Source organism: Pholcus phalangioides, unplaced genomic scaffold, assembly GCF_987345545.1.
Source record: "Pholcus phalangioides strain wild (caught in Gottingen) unplaced genomic scaffold, Ppha-v1.0 ptg000039l_1, whole genome shotgun sequence".
NCBI lineage: Eukaryota > Metazoa > Arthropoda > Arachnida > Araneae > Pholcidae > Pholcus > Pholcus phalangioides.
Window position 1 is genome coordinate 13739214 of NW_028301625.1, and position 15749 is coordinate 13754962.

Genomic DNA, 15749 nt, shown 5'->3' on the forward strand with positions numbered 1-15749 from the left:
ATTTAACTCTATCGTTGCTTTTTTTTTTGTGTTAGCATCATGCAAAGTATTTGGATATATCCACAATAAATGTATCCTGGAGAGAATAACTCTAGATGGACTTTTTTTATGGAGGGAAAAAATTAGTACAGTGATACCTCTGCTAACAAAGATAAATCAGTCTGCAATTGCATTCGTTAGACAAAATGTGATTTTAAGTAGTTTTTTTATGGAAAATCATTCAATTCGTTCTAGGAATTGCCCAAAATTTTGAAGTAACTCTCATAAAACACTAAGAAGCACTGCAAAAAATACGAATACTTATCAAATATATATACAAATATTTAACCGAAGGTTGAGATAAACAACTTCGTAATTGGATGATAGAGAATTTAAAAGAGAATGAAAAACTGAACATATTTTTATTTTACATGATGTATGCAGATGTTAATGCATGATGTAATGCAGTCAGGTTCACAAGCCATAGTGAAAACAAAAGTGCATGAGGTGATGTGCTATGTGGAAAAGTCAGCTAATTTTTCTGTCACACACATGTAGACGAAAAAGATAAGTTCTTAGAATGTCCAAATTGTTCTGACTTGCATTAATAGTACATATTAATGATTTGTATATCTTTCCCTATGCACTGAAACTGGTCAAGTCAAAGGGTTTTGTTTTCTTTTTTTTAGGGCATTTTCTCTTAAGTTAATAATTAATTTTACATGAAATGACTAAAATCTTTCTGAAAAAAATGAGAGGTGTATCTGCATGTGATTCCAAGGTGGAAATAAATTAATTTGGCTCAAGTGACTCACTTGGCCGATCTCCTCATTGAAAAGCCTCATCAACGAGAGCAACAGACTTACATTGATATACATATTAAATCATTAAACTTCACTTGCACTTTAAAAAATATATTTTTTAATCGCCAATGAATTTAAAATCAATCAAAAAATATATATGGCAGCACTAAAACCTTGTACACAACACTAGACATACACTCAGACTGTTAAGTACCATGCTCACTTCTAAAACAATGTATTCTGTAGTAAATTGCCCTGTAGAGTGTGCTCTGTTTGAATGAAGGAAAGGCTACTCATTGTATTTATTTTAATTGGCATGAAAATTTAGCTCACAATGTGGCTGTTTTATGTTGTTAGCACATACATTCATACCAACTGAAATGTTCAAATTTAGGCGTTTCGGTTTCCCGCCTCTTACGAGAGCTCTTTCTTCTTCTTCTTTCTCCTTGTTATTCACAAAAGCCTCCAAAATGAATTCCCCCACCAACCTAGGCCATTTATGATCATTTATATTTTTCATTTGTCATTTATTCACACCCTGCCGAACAACAGAAATATAAGTGTCAACTGATAATCTTAGCAACCTTTTTGGAAATCGTGTGCAAGAGCAGTGGATGTAGATTGTATCAGTTATGGCTAGGATTTTTATGCACTGGAAATTAAACGTCCTTCCTGGTTGGTTGAAAACTCTAAAATTCAGGTTTTTCAACCAATCAGCTATGACATTGCATTTTTAAAACATAGAAATCATAGCCCTTCTTAGACACTGGTATGTGGCTGTAAATAGATTAATCATCTAAATCAATGATGGTAACTTGTGAGAAATTTTCAATATTTGTGGGAAAAATTAGCTAAAATTGTTCTATGAGAGAAATTTTGAGAGTTTTATGAAAAATAAGTGAATTTTTAAAATTTGTTGTTTTTTTAAATTTTGTGCAATGCTTTTCTAAAGCTTAATACTGTCAAGGTTAATTTTTACTAACCTGTACGAATTAAAGGAATGATCCTCAGCCACCTCATTCGGTATTTTGCCTGTTGTGGCTTTGTATTTGTATATTGTTTAGAACCAGAAAATTAGTTTATAAAAACGTGCAGTTTGTGAATTGGAAGTTCGTAAAATCGTGCATTGACTGTACTTTGCTAGATATTTTTATCAATAGATGACAGCACATTAGTTCTGAATTTTATGGAAAAACTCTCAAAAGGGAAATTTTGCTCGATGAGGTTACCATCACTGCATCTGATCAAGTTTGAGCAGCTCCACATAAAAACATGGGCCTTAGTATTTTCAAATTTTTGGCTGTTATCCTTATAGTAACTGTAAATAATTTTTGTATCAATTTTGAATGATTCGTGTATTATTGTGAAATCTAATTTCCTCTCTCAATATGCCTGAAGTTGAAGCAAAGGACTTCAGAAATTGAAGAAATTAGTTTCTGAATATGGTGAGAAAGTGTTTTGTACAGATGAAACAATATTGTTTTGCAAAGTGTGTGATACTAAAGTTGTTGCAGAAAGGAAATCCACTGTACTGCAGCACATCAACACTGAAAAACATAAATAAGGTCTTCAGCAACTACTACTGAGTCACACGTGCACCTCTTCCCCAATTACTACTGAGCCACACACGCACCTCTCCCCCAATTACTACTGAGCCACGTGTGCACCTCTTCAAAACTACTACTGAGCCACGTGTGCACCTCTTCAAAACTACTACTGAGCCACACATTCACCTCTTCCACATTCCGCTGCAGAACTTCTAATGAATTGGTACATGTTGGAATGTGTGCATAAGAGTAACAAACCTGACATGAAATTTGTTTCTGTGTAATGCTTGTTGTGTGTAGTGCCGCCATCAGTTTTTATAGCTATGAGTGTTGTCTTCAGTGACTAGAGGACGAGAAAAAATCTCAACGAATGCTCTTGAAGCAGAGAAGTACAGTTTCAAATAACTCATTGTTTTATGAAGAATTGTGTCAAGCTTTCATTTCAGCCGACATCCCATTAAACAAAACTAACAATTGAATATTGCATGATTTCTTAGAAAAGTACACCAGCAAGTCTTTGCCAGACACATCCACTCTAAGGAAAAATTATGTAAGCTGCTGCTATAAAAATGTCATGCAGAATATAAGAGAAAAAGTAGATTCCATGAAAGTCTGGATGTCAATAGATGGGACAACTGACTTTTTGGTCGCTAAATAGGTACCGTAATAGTTAGCACAATGAAAGAAGATAGCCTTGGAGAATATTTTCTCATCAATTGTGAACATCTAGTAAAAGTGAATTTTTCGACAATTACCAAATTGTTTGATAGATCATTGAGCTCAATATGGCCTAACGGAATCCAATATGACAATGTCTTGCTCTTAAATACTGATGCTGCACTTTACATGATAAAAGCTGCTAATGCACTGAAAGCATTATATTCAAAGATAGTGCACGTTACATGTATAGTCTATGCTTGTCAGTTGCTGAAGAGATATGTGAATAATTCATTGAAGTTGACCTGCTGATTGAATGCATGAAGAAAGCATTTTTGAAAGCACCATCTTGATTGGAAATATTCAAGTCACAGACTCAGAATATTCCCTTTCCGCCTGCTCCTGTTTTAACTAGATGGGTGACTTGAATTTAAACATAACTATTAATGTGAGAATTTCACAGTTGTGAAGGGGATCATCGAACCATTTGATAACAATGAAGCAAACTCAATCAAAGTTGCACAGAGATTGCTTGCTGATCCTGAAATTGCAGGTAAATTTTCCTACATAAGTTCAAATTTTGGTTTCATTTCTGACACAATTACTTCTTTAGAGAAGTTAAGTGCTCCTTTAGTCAAGTAAATCGATTTGATGAGGGAAGTTGTGAATCATCCAAATACAGTGACTGGGAAAGTGGGAATGGCTATTCAAAAGAAAATTGGGGAAGTTTTGAAGAAAACTGATGGATACCAAAAGTTGTGTATAATTGCAGACATACTATCAGGAAAAACTTTTCTCTGGATGAAATTTCTGTAGATTTTAAACTAATCAATGTAAATTTTTTTTCGAAGTATGCTCTGTAGTGTCAGTTGAAGTAGAAAGGAGCTTTTCAGCTTTTAAATCTTTGTTGACAGGAAAATCATTCTCTTTTGAAAATCTGCTCATGATTTTTGTTGTGCATTGTAACTCTCTGCTGATGAAATACATTTAGTTCTGAATCCAAGAAAAAATCCAAAATGAATTTATGTCGAATTACGTTGAATTAAATTTTTAGACACTTATGTTGAATTTATGTCTTTTTCGGTTTTATTTTCATTGAGTACCAGCTTCAATACCCAGTGCTGCCAGATTTGAAGAATAATTGGAGCATTCAACCACTGACATTGTATAATGATTAACCTTGAAAAAAGGTATTCCTTAGAAACAGCTGTAAACAAAGCAAACATTCCGAAAATCACCATAGAAGCCTAGAAACTATTATTGCTGGACAACATTTTCACCATTTTAGACATTTTTCATATCTCCAACAAACCTTTAAAGTCATCATAATCATCATCAACCATTTTCAATCCACTGCTGGATGAAGGTCTCTAAATTTTTCCATTTTACTCTGTCTCATGCTTTAGCCATCCAGTTGACTCCAGCCACTTTTCTGATCTTGTTGATCCATCTTGTGTGGGGATGCCACGTTTAACACCACATAAACCTTTAAAGTGGCCTATGGATTGTTTGAGTTCTTTTATTATATACAGTAATACAAAATTTGGAGGGGGATCGGCCCAGTTTAGATTTGTACAGTAAAACCTCTCTTTATGGCCACTTCTCAGATTCGGTCACTCCTCTTTTACAGCCAAATAATAATTTCCCCTTGTATAATAGAAGTATGCATTTCAACCCCCTGATTAATGGTTACCCCTCTTTACTAACAATTATTATCACCCCACCGGTGTCCGCAATAGAGAGGTTTTACTGTATTAAGATGTCCATACACAAACAGGAAATTAATTTTTTATATACAATGTATAGATGTGGTTTCTGAACAAAATACTAGCATTTCAGCATTACATTCATAAATAAATTTGTATATTTTAGTTTCATTTTTTTTTCTCTAATAGATTTTTTTTAAAGTAAAAACTTTGTGTTTCGCACATTAACACTAGAACCGGGGAACTTTCAGTATACCTAGAACCACGGACTGGGTCAAATTGACTCAAACTGTGAAGAAACAGTTTTCTGTAGCGAAAACAGGGATTTATTTGGGATTCTGGGTTTTTCCCTACTCTTATTCAATATTGTTTAACTGTGTATGCAATAACAGAAAAATATGTTTGTTTATGAATATGAAATAGCCTTCAAAATTAACTAAAAAATTATGTAATTCAGTAAAAATAAGATTTTGTATACGATACACCTTTCGATACAAAAACTTTTTCAGCAATTCCATAATATGACAAAAAAGATGTAAAACGAGCGTGTCAAACTAAGTATGAGAAAGTCTATAATATGATCCTGTCAAAATAAATATCAATTTCTTACTGATAAAATGGTTTAATCATTTATGTTGAGCAGTTTGGAGCAAATCATTTTCCTGATTTTTGTACTTTACCGCATGTTGAAGCTGCACAACCCATGCAAAAATTAAGATTTGTTTCCACATTTTGATGGTACCTAAAATCAGACTCATTTTCATTTTTTTTTTTTCTTTCTTTTGATGGTGAACAAAATTACGCGATCGATCAAGAGCGCACGAACGTGTCTTCTTGCGTAAGGGCGACACGTGTGATGAACGCATTTCTTCAATAACATTTTAGAGGAACTGCTTTCGAAAAATAGTTTTGCTGTTCTGTACTTATTCTCAAAAAAATCCAGGAACTTGTTACAGTGAGAATCAGGATGTTGTAGAAAATGTGAATAGAGGCCACCTCCGTGAGGCTACCTTCCCTGATTATTTTTTTGGTCATTTTATCGGTACATCTACGGCAAATTTTGTTGAATTATAGTATGAAATAGTTTCTGGAAAAGCTTTTTTGTGCTGCTACTGTCGATATCGAGTGTCAGATAAAGCATGCTGACTGATAGAAGGTTTTTCCTTGATAAATTTTCATTATGACATCATTGCATTCCAGTAGTGATGTTTCGTGCAATTATAGTTTCACTATCTTTATTGTGTCAGGTAAACTTCTCTTTGATTTCATCTCACCGTCCCTACTAAGCTCGTACTATTTTGGCTTTTAGCATTTCAGCTAGCTTCAGTATAGTGAAAAAAGTTGCCAGTAGTGAGAATTCTGTCCTTGTTCTCAAATGGCTTGATCAGTTGGATGACTGAAAAAGAGAGACTCGTTGTGGTGGTCGAGTGGTTATAGTGACGGACTCGCGATGCGAGGATCCGGGTTCGAACCCCGCAGTGGTGGTCGGCTGAAGTTGGTTTTCTGTGGTTCCTTCAAGGCGCAAATGCGAGCCGATCTCCCCGTTAAAAAGTCTCGCCACAGAGAGCAACATTCCTACAACGATAAATCATTCAATCATAACACTTCACTCATAGTTAGAAAAACTGGTGGCAGATGGCAGCACTACACATAACAAGCATTACAGAGAAACAAAAAAACGTCAGGTTTCACTACACGTACACGCACATTCCCGCATGTACCGATTCGTTGGGGGTTCCGCGGGGGGCATGTGTGGTGTAGCAGTAGTAGGTAGGGCCTCCAAAAAATATCTCGGGGATACATGATGTTCTTAAGTCAGCCACCTCGTTGGGCAATTTGCCTGTTGTGGCGTTGTATTTGTATTTGTATTTGAACACTGATCCTTCCCTAGATTTGGAAACCAATTCAAAATGTATTTGGTGTCCACCCCAACTTAAAAACCAGAATTCTATTCCTTTTCTGTGACATCGTTTGCGTACAGAAATAAAATTTCAGCTACACGTTTTTTCTAGAGTGGAGTTTTTACTTTTCCAAAACCTTTCTTGAGTCAGAATACCATGTATTCATCAAGTTTACAAAGAAAAGTAAATATTTAGCTCTACTTGCTGTTCCTTCATTGAAAAAAAAGATAATCTCCTCGGACAATAAATTGGCCTTAACCATGAAAAACCTTTATTCTTCACTATCTTCTTTAGAAATAAGTTTTTCAAGGGATAACCATTTCCGAGAAAATTCTACACCCCTTTTTCCCATAGAATAGTATGTTGGGTCAAAGTGACCCAAACCGCGGTTCTAGGTATAACTGCTTATAGCTCTGAAATACAAAATGTGAAGAGAATAAAATTTTCATGAAGTAATATTCATATGACATGAAAAGTCACTAAATTTTTGAAAAAGTTTGAAATTTTAAAAAAGTTTTTGAGATAAATGAAAATGAAGTTTTATTTTATTGAAGTTAAATTGACCCACTACGCGGTTCTAGTGTTACCTGTAAAAAAAAAAACAATGTTATTGATTCTCTGATACTCGTAGTGGTAAGGAAAATAAAGAATTTTTGTTCATACAATAAATAATGGTTTGAAATAGTCTAGACTGTATCAACACTTCTCATTATCATATTATTTCACTAAAACTAATATTATCTGAGATAGGAATGAAAATTTTTTTAGGACATATTTCTTCTTTATATGACATATTTGCAGTTTTTTTAAGGCATAAATGTTTCTTTACAGGTCATTTATTAGAAGTTTTTAGAGCATAAAAATCCTACCCCTGCGTATAAGCTTCATTTGGGTATAATACATAATTGATCGTAAAAGTAATAACTGTAGTGAGATTTTTCAAACTTAAAAAGTTATTGATGATTACATGTAATCACTGGTTCATTACTTCTGTTGGCTTGATTATTTCAGATCTAACCAAACAATAATAAATATATAAATTTGATTGAGTGAGCTGATGTATCTGAAAATGGTTATTTCAATAAATTTTGTAATTTTTAAATCAAATAACAGCTTTAACGAATTGAGTTGGTCAAAATTTTCATTTTCTTACCACTTTACATTTTGAAGAACATTTTGGAAGAAAAAATAACTGCACAACATTAAAACTACTCTTAGACCGATAAAAAATAAATAAAATTTTGAACTTAAAAGCAGAATATCCGTTTGCACAGCACAGTACTCTTTATTACTTAATTTTCTAATAAAGTTTAATAATAGTTGTTTTTGCATTTAATAATAATTTGTTGTTAAAAATGGTTGTTCTAATCATGCTATTGAAATACTTTTAATTTTTTTATTATCAGATGAACCATCAAAGCCTGGTCGTCCAGAGCCTACTGACTGGGATGTTGATCATGTAGATTTACAATGGGCTCCGCCGCAAAGTGATGGTGGATCACCAATAACAAAATACATTATTGAGAAAAAGAAAAAAGGAGCTCATAAATGGCAGAAAGCAAAAGAGATTCCTGGTGATAAGTCATGTGGTACAGTTGGAGATTTAGAGGAAGGTGAAGAGTATGAATTCAGAGTTATTGCTGTAAACAAAGGAGGTAAAAGTGAGCCAAGTGAAGCAACAAGACCTGTCACTGCAAAACCAAAAAATTGTAAGCTTTAAATTATATAAATAGAATTTGAGTAAACTTTTTTATAATTTGAAAATATGTATTAGCATAAGGTACAGTGCATCACAAAAGTTTAGACGGTGGTTGAGATCATGCAGTATCTTAAAATTCTAATTAAATTATTACAAATTAATTATCACGTGCACATGCGTTTTATTTTCAAAATAATAAAATTCGACTATGCACCTTATAGACAAATAACAAAATAATGAAAAACATAACACAAACAATCGACACAAAAGTTTTGACAAAGTCAAATTTTTAGCAAAATAAAAATCATTTTAAATCTGGTTCAAAGTTTATTTTTGTTATCAAGTTCATTAATGGAGGTTTCCATCAAAAAACTTTTTCATACGTATTACTTCCTGCTCAAAATTTTACCAACAACTCCCAGTAGAAACTCCAAGGTCTTTTACAGAAGAATATTTCTATAAACTTTTCAACACTATACCTTAAAAATTCACAATAGATTTAAAATTGGGGCTATGTGCTGGCCAACAAGAACACCAATATTTTGTGCATTAAACCTGATTTTTGTATGGCTATTACTCTAACTATGACTTGCCGTGTGTGCATGGATGCATTATCTTGCTGAAACTCCTATTGGGAACTGGCTAGAAGTTCATAAAATAGTAATTAATTATCCTTTAGTGTCTGCATTTAATACTGAGCATTTTGGTGACCTTTAATAGAGGCTATTGTAGCAAAATGCAACCCAAACCATCAGTGAACCATCATCTTGTCTATGACTAAAATTAGTCTATGATTCATTGCGCAAATTGTGCAAATATTACCCTCATCTGTCTGACCCATCAGATTCCACTTCTTTTCATCACTGAAAATAATTGAATACCATTTTGGTCTATATGGCACAAACCTGGGAGCTAACTGTAATCTTCGTGTTTTACGCTTAAGTTTCAACTTGGGTACAAAAGTTGGTTTTTCCATAATTTTTTTAAATACTATTTTACCTGTTTCGCTATACGTCTGTGAATCCTATCCATTGACATTCAGAATTCAGATTAGCTTTTAAATTGCTGCACAGTCATCCTTTGTGTAGATGCTAGTCTTTCGATTCTTCTGTCATTTTTTTTTATTAGTAACACGTGGTCATGGCCTTCATACTACATATACCACCTGCAGATAATACTCGGGAGATTGATATTTTAGAATGTTCTGAGATAGTTGCAATTACAAAAGAGTCTTTTCTTTACAATTTGAACTTCCTTATCAGGCTTACTTCTTTAGAACCATTCTCCTTAGCTGACAGCATCTCAAATAACTGATGCCTGGAGAACATAAATAATGAGCAGCAGTGATGTCATTTGTGGCAAATTTGCATATTCTAATGATCAATAGCAAAAATTCTTCATTGTGTCTAAACTTTTGTAATCACGAATTACAAAACTGTTTTTGACATTCAAATGTCCAAAAAATATTTTCAGAGACAGAGAGAACTATCTGTTAATCTTTGTCATTCAACAGTTTTCTTTATCATTGAATGGTGTTTTCTTTTTAAATTTAAAAGCAAATTTCATAAGTGTTTAAACTTTTGTGGTGTACTGTATATATATAAATCGAAACATACATACTCAAAACCAATGCTCTCTGATGGTAATTTTAAATTAATTCCACCTGGAACTTCGTTTTTGTTAGTTATGTGGGTGTGAAAAAAGTTTTAGAAAATTTATTTGATTTTTCTATTTTTCCTATGCTATTAAGATATTTAACTCTTCCAGTGGCTCCCAAGATTGATCGAACAAACTTGAAACCATTATCAATCCGAAGTGGAGAAGCAGTGAAAGTTGAAATTGATGTTAAAGGTGAACCAGTACCTACAATTAGTTGGCTGGTCAATGATGAGCCTCTTAAAGATTCGGCAAGAATAAAAATAGAGACAGTACCATATCATACTACATTCACAATTTCAAAAGCCCTTCGAAAAGACACAGCAAAATATAAAATATTCGCGAAAAATATTAATGGTACAGATGAGGCAATTTTGGAACTTACAGTCAAAGGTAAAACTTAATAAATAATAATAATTATATATATATATATATATATTTCATTTTATGCATAACTGAGCACTGGTATTTTGTTGAGTTCATTTGTCATCTTGTTACATATTTCTTAGAAGCCATGATCCAACCAGGTATTTTTCAAGATAAGTATAATTTAGGATAATTTATAAACTTTGTTTCAGGAGAAATCAGTTCAACTAATGTTTCCTTGAGTGCTTGCCTTTTCTTAACTTTTCTCATTTGACTAAAAAAATTCCTGGTTTCTTTGCCAGTATTTGACAAACTCTATATATAGTATTATAACAATAAATTGATGCAAGAAAAATATCAGTAATACCATTTTGAAAAATGTTACATTTTAAGTGTCATTGACAAACCAGAAAAATTATCAATGGAAAATATAAAGCGAGTGACAATGGACTTGATGTTCTAGAACAGGGTTTTCCAAACTGTGCATGGCCAACCTTTGTCAGGGGCATCGTGGAGTGGTGATGCTGAAAAAAGTTCTTAGAAGCGATTCTTTGTTGCACTCTTCTGGGGAGCCACGGATAAGCTTTGATTAGGAAAAGGGGCACTGCTGGTGGAAAAAATGTGACAACCCTTATTATAGAATAGTGTCTGAGAACAAAAATTAATGTTTATTTTAAACAAAAGTATCCACCTTCAATTCCTGAGGTTCGATGAGAAGATATCAATTTAGTCTTATTGGAGACAATTCCAGGTTGTGTGGTTGTAGTGAGATTTATTTTGTTTTTTGCTAGCAGGAGTTGTTTTGATTCTAGTAACAAGGTATGCCTCACATGATGAGCAAAATTTTAAATTGTTTAAACAGATATTGAGTTGAGAAACTATATAGTTCTTGCAATAGAAGTAGTACGTGTACCCAAGACTCCTAGATGAGCCGTAGCTTGCAGCTTTATGTATGCTCTTTGTCTGTCAAACGCCACATGACCCTGCAGGCAAGTAAAGTTAAAGGACCATACTCAACCATTTTTGGGGCGCTTTTTTATTATTTTAATGAATAACCAGATTAATTATGAAAAATATATTGCATGCATATCTGTGTTAAGGAAGCCTTAAAATAGTTTAAGGGCCTTTGTTTGATTTGGGCCCATTTATTAAGATTTCACTAGCTACAGGGGTGGCATTCATAGCACAAGCCCATGAAAGACTGTCTCCCTCTTTTGTAGGGTGTTAATGCAAGTAGGAATTCCCAGATGAAATCCCTTCCTCTCCTATATCATTCTGGAAATAATCGGCTTTTTAACATAAACTGAGTAAAAATGCAATACTTTAAGAGAAATAAACCTGCATTATAAACTTTGAAAAGAATTGTGGCTGGCATGAGGGGAAATGGTTGTGTAATGGATCACTTGAGTTTTAATTATTTCCGAAGAGAAAGTTTGATTTTATGTACAAGTGTTTTGGATTACGAGCCCATTCATGGAATGAATTATGCTCATAAACTGAAGTTCCACTTTTCTTAATATTAGCTATCTGTTCTAATTTTCAAAGCTCAAATTTGGGAGGGGGCAGTGTTACATTCTCAAATTACTTGCTTGAATACTGGTGTACTAATAAACCAAACTAGAAGAGATCTCTGTGACAGAGTAATTCCGGTAGCAGTGCTCTAGTGTTCATTCGTGCCATTTGCATATCCTTAAATGATTCATGCATGGTGAAGATCTGGGTATGGTGCAGATAACGGTATTGTATAATATTTTCAATGGTCAGCGGTATACTAAAATAAATAACCACTCAGGACTGCTCTTGAAATTGTCTCTCTTGCTTATATAGCAGGAAAAAATTGAGTCAACATGACTAGCTCTCATGTTTTTACTTCATTTGATGCATGTTTTGTCCTGCATGCAAAATATGTCCTTTCTCAAATGAAATAACAAAAATCTGGACCTAATCTATCTGATTATAAATAGAAATAATTATTTTATTTAAATGGACCAAAATTAAGTTTTCATGACTTTCAATTTCATAAAAATATTTCTCTAATTGTTTGAATGATCATCCATGTCAGTAAAGGTATCTAAAGAGTATCATGGGCACTCAGGCAAAGTGATTTTTCTGAGATCCCATACTTGGTTAAAAATTTCTGCCTACCAATTTGCATGTTTAATCTTGAAAATTCCAACCATATTAAATTTTTTGTGACTTCCCAACTGCACTTGAGCCCCCCCCCCCATAATGAGGCCATACATTATGATGGCTCTGCATGTACTGCCAATTGATCAAAATTCTACAAATTAGGGACTGGTTTTAATTCGTTAAGGTAAAGCCATGTGAATCTTTCAGGAAAACCAAGTAAACCAAAAGGTCCTTTGAAAGTGAATGATGTACACGCAGAAGGTTGCAAATTAACATGGGATAAACCAGATGATGATGGCGGTGAGCCTGTGCAGCAATATGTAGTTGAAAAAATGGACACTGCCACTGGAAGATGGATTCCTGTTCTTACTACAAAAGAACCAGAAGCTGAAATTAGTGGATTGATTCCAGGAAAAGAATACAAGTTCAGAGTAAAAGCTGTAAATTCTGAAGGAGAATCTGAGCCATTAGAAACAGGGGATGCCACTGTTGCCAAGAATCCATTTGGTATGTGCATATAATATCTATATATATATATATATATTGTAATTTTTATGTGGAAATTAGCATATCTTTTGAAGACTTCAGAACTACAGTGTTATTACAGATGTTAACAGATGGTCTACAACATAAATACTTATTAAAAATAATTAAAGGCATTTTAGTTTTGTAAAGTTTTCTTATCGAAACTGTCTTGTTCACCTATGATTGCTCTTGAACCTACAAAATTTAAAATTCCTTCATACACATGAATGTGTGTGCATGTGTACAGGGTGCATAGGTAATGGGGCATATGGTATTTTACTAGTGAACCGTTGATCCTAGAAGCGTATTTCCAATCAGAAAAGTATCCAAATAATGTGTAGTACTCAGATATGTCATTCATGTTGCAAGGGGTTGTATAGTTATGAAAATAAAAAAATTAACTGTTTATACCATCCCTGTGTGCCTAAAAACCTAATTAAAAGTTTTTGCTCTGTTTCTCCTGATGCCAGCTAAGAAAACTCCACATCTCTAAGGGAGATATTTACTGAGGTATTCAAATTTAAAAAACAGAAAAGTAGGGATGAAACAGCATTAAATGTGGGAAAAACATTTTACCTATGTACCCTGTATATGGACATTTAGCTTTTGAACAATTGGTTATATTAACATATTTTTAATTAGAAAAAACATCCAAATAATTTTTCCATTTTAGATGTCATTTATTTCACTGAGCGTCATATATGTCTGCCGAGATACAAAATTTTTTATTAAAAAGATTAAATAATTTTTTTTATGTAGTCTCCCTGCCTTCTAACTTATTCTTTCTATGACAGTCAGGGCCATTCATAAGGGACAGAGCATAGGAAAAATGGTTAATGTAAGGGTTAATAATTGAAAAAGCAACTAAATATAGTGTGCAAAATGTTACAAAAAGTAGTGCTGCCACCTTTGGAAAAACCCCTTCATTCAAAACTTACATTATCTTGAGGACAGCACAGAGCATCAAGGCTTTTAAAACCTTCAAAACTTTCTATAAGCATAACAAAACAAGGGTAAAAACTGTAAAGGGTTAAAACTTGTTAAATAAAATCAAATCTTCCCACCATACTTTGTAAGGCAGTTAAAACTCTTAAGTAGAAGAGGTAAAACTCCCAACTCGTATCAATTTCAAGGACATTAATTCCCATTTTTATATTCTATATTTAGGCATTCAATTCTTTGGAATAGCTTAATTTCCTACTGACAAAACATTAAAAAAATGTTTTCATACCAAAACCGTATCAACGAAATAGTCTTATATAGAGTTATAGTCATGAAAGTAGTTGTGAGGTAGCTACATCAGTCAACTCGTAACTATTTTATTTCCTTGTTGCTACTCAGTAAATGTTCATCAATACTTAGTAAGAACAAAAACTGTTTGGAAAAAGGCTGCAGGAAATGTTTGAATAGAGGATTGTGGAATTAGCCTGAATGAGCTAAAAAAAATTGACTTTTAAAACTTTATAAGGCGCAACTTTATCACAGAAAATTATGGTAATAAATTTTATAAAAATTGAACAATGTGATACATTAAAAACTCCTCTAATGGCCACCTCTAAATGATGGTAATCTTCACATAAGGGCCACATTTCGTTGGAATGCATCCATAAACCGAATGCGTCCTATACTTATCATTACAGATAATCTCAGAACAATGGCCACTTTGAACATGGAGCAAAAAAATGCATATCGCTATGAAAAAAAAACCTGTGTGAGAATCTCGCATGATAGAAATGGAAATTCTAGGTTATGTAAGAATTATTTGACATGACTAGATTCACCTCTTCTCACATCTATCTTTTACTGGTCACAAAATATCGAAGCATGGGAACACACACTCCTTCCCACTCCACCCTAACCCAATTTTCTTTTTTTCCAAACTTTGTGCATCACCCATCTTGCCATCTCTAAAGGGGATGTTTTACGATTCCAGCTACATCATGGGAAGGGGGGCAGGAAAGGTAATATACTGTCTTTGTCCAACACAAACTGCAAAATGGTTCAGGCAACCATTTTTAAGGGAAAGGAAAGCTTACTTTATTTCTTTTCCCCCATTTCACTTTTGTCATTGAGGAAGAGGAAAGGTTACGCCATTTCCATTCCTCTATTTCAGTTTTTCTGACATGAATTTGAAAATTTGCACCGTCCTTTAAGAAGTTTCACTTCAATAATTTTCAAAAGAGTATCCCCACTCTCGAACTCTATGGAGGGGGAGAATTATGTATCCCTTCTTTTCCTGGGTACAAATGACAGATAAGTATATTGGAGGCAGTGGAGAAAGTAAAAGTGCCGCTCAAAGTGATCTGTAGGCGTGCCATGGGTCACTGACGTGATCTGAGAATATGCTGTTTAGTTCATTCTTCCAAAATTAGTTTTGAGATCGCTGGCCATGTCAGATGACTCTGAGGGTTATATTTGGCCTACACGTCATGAAGGCTCAACGTTGAGGATGTATGGTCTAGGTTATCATAGGTGGGAACAAAGAACTATTTGGGGTTGCTGGTACAGTTTTTTCTCGCCAAGTCGGTACTGTTGTGTTCTGCCTCAGCACTGCAAGCCTAAATTTCAGGATGCCGAAATAGTGCTGTGGAGTGATTAATAAATTATTATAATATAATCAATTTAATCATTAGGGCTTGAATTAGTATGTCTTTGCATTTTTTTTTTTATTTGCATATTTTGCTATTTTTACGTGATAAAGCATATTTTCAAAATTTTAAGGCATATTTTTCATATTTCATGATTTCCGATAAAAAGCGAATTTTTCCTCACTATACCAG

The 15749-nt window shown here is 33.6% G+C and overlaps 1 protein-coding gene across 4 annotated transcripts in view; it reads left to right on the forward strand.

The window, feature by feature from the left end:
- The window catches only part of LOC149065606 (twitchin-like), an 834903-nt gene that overhangs the window by 356684 nt on the left and 462470 nt on the right, over positions 1–15749 (forward strand). For all 4 annotated transcript variants that reach the window (XM_089253452.1, XM_089253454.1, XM_089253453.1 and 1 more), the window contains 3 exons: positions 8000–8302; positions 10060–10341; positions 12652–12951. In XM_089253452.1, the coding sequence (XP_089109578.1) occupies positions 8000–8302; positions 10060–10341; positions 12652–12951 (885 nt within the window). The remainder of the gene's footprint in view (positions 1–7999; positions 8303–10059; positions 10342–12651; positions 12952–15749) is intronic.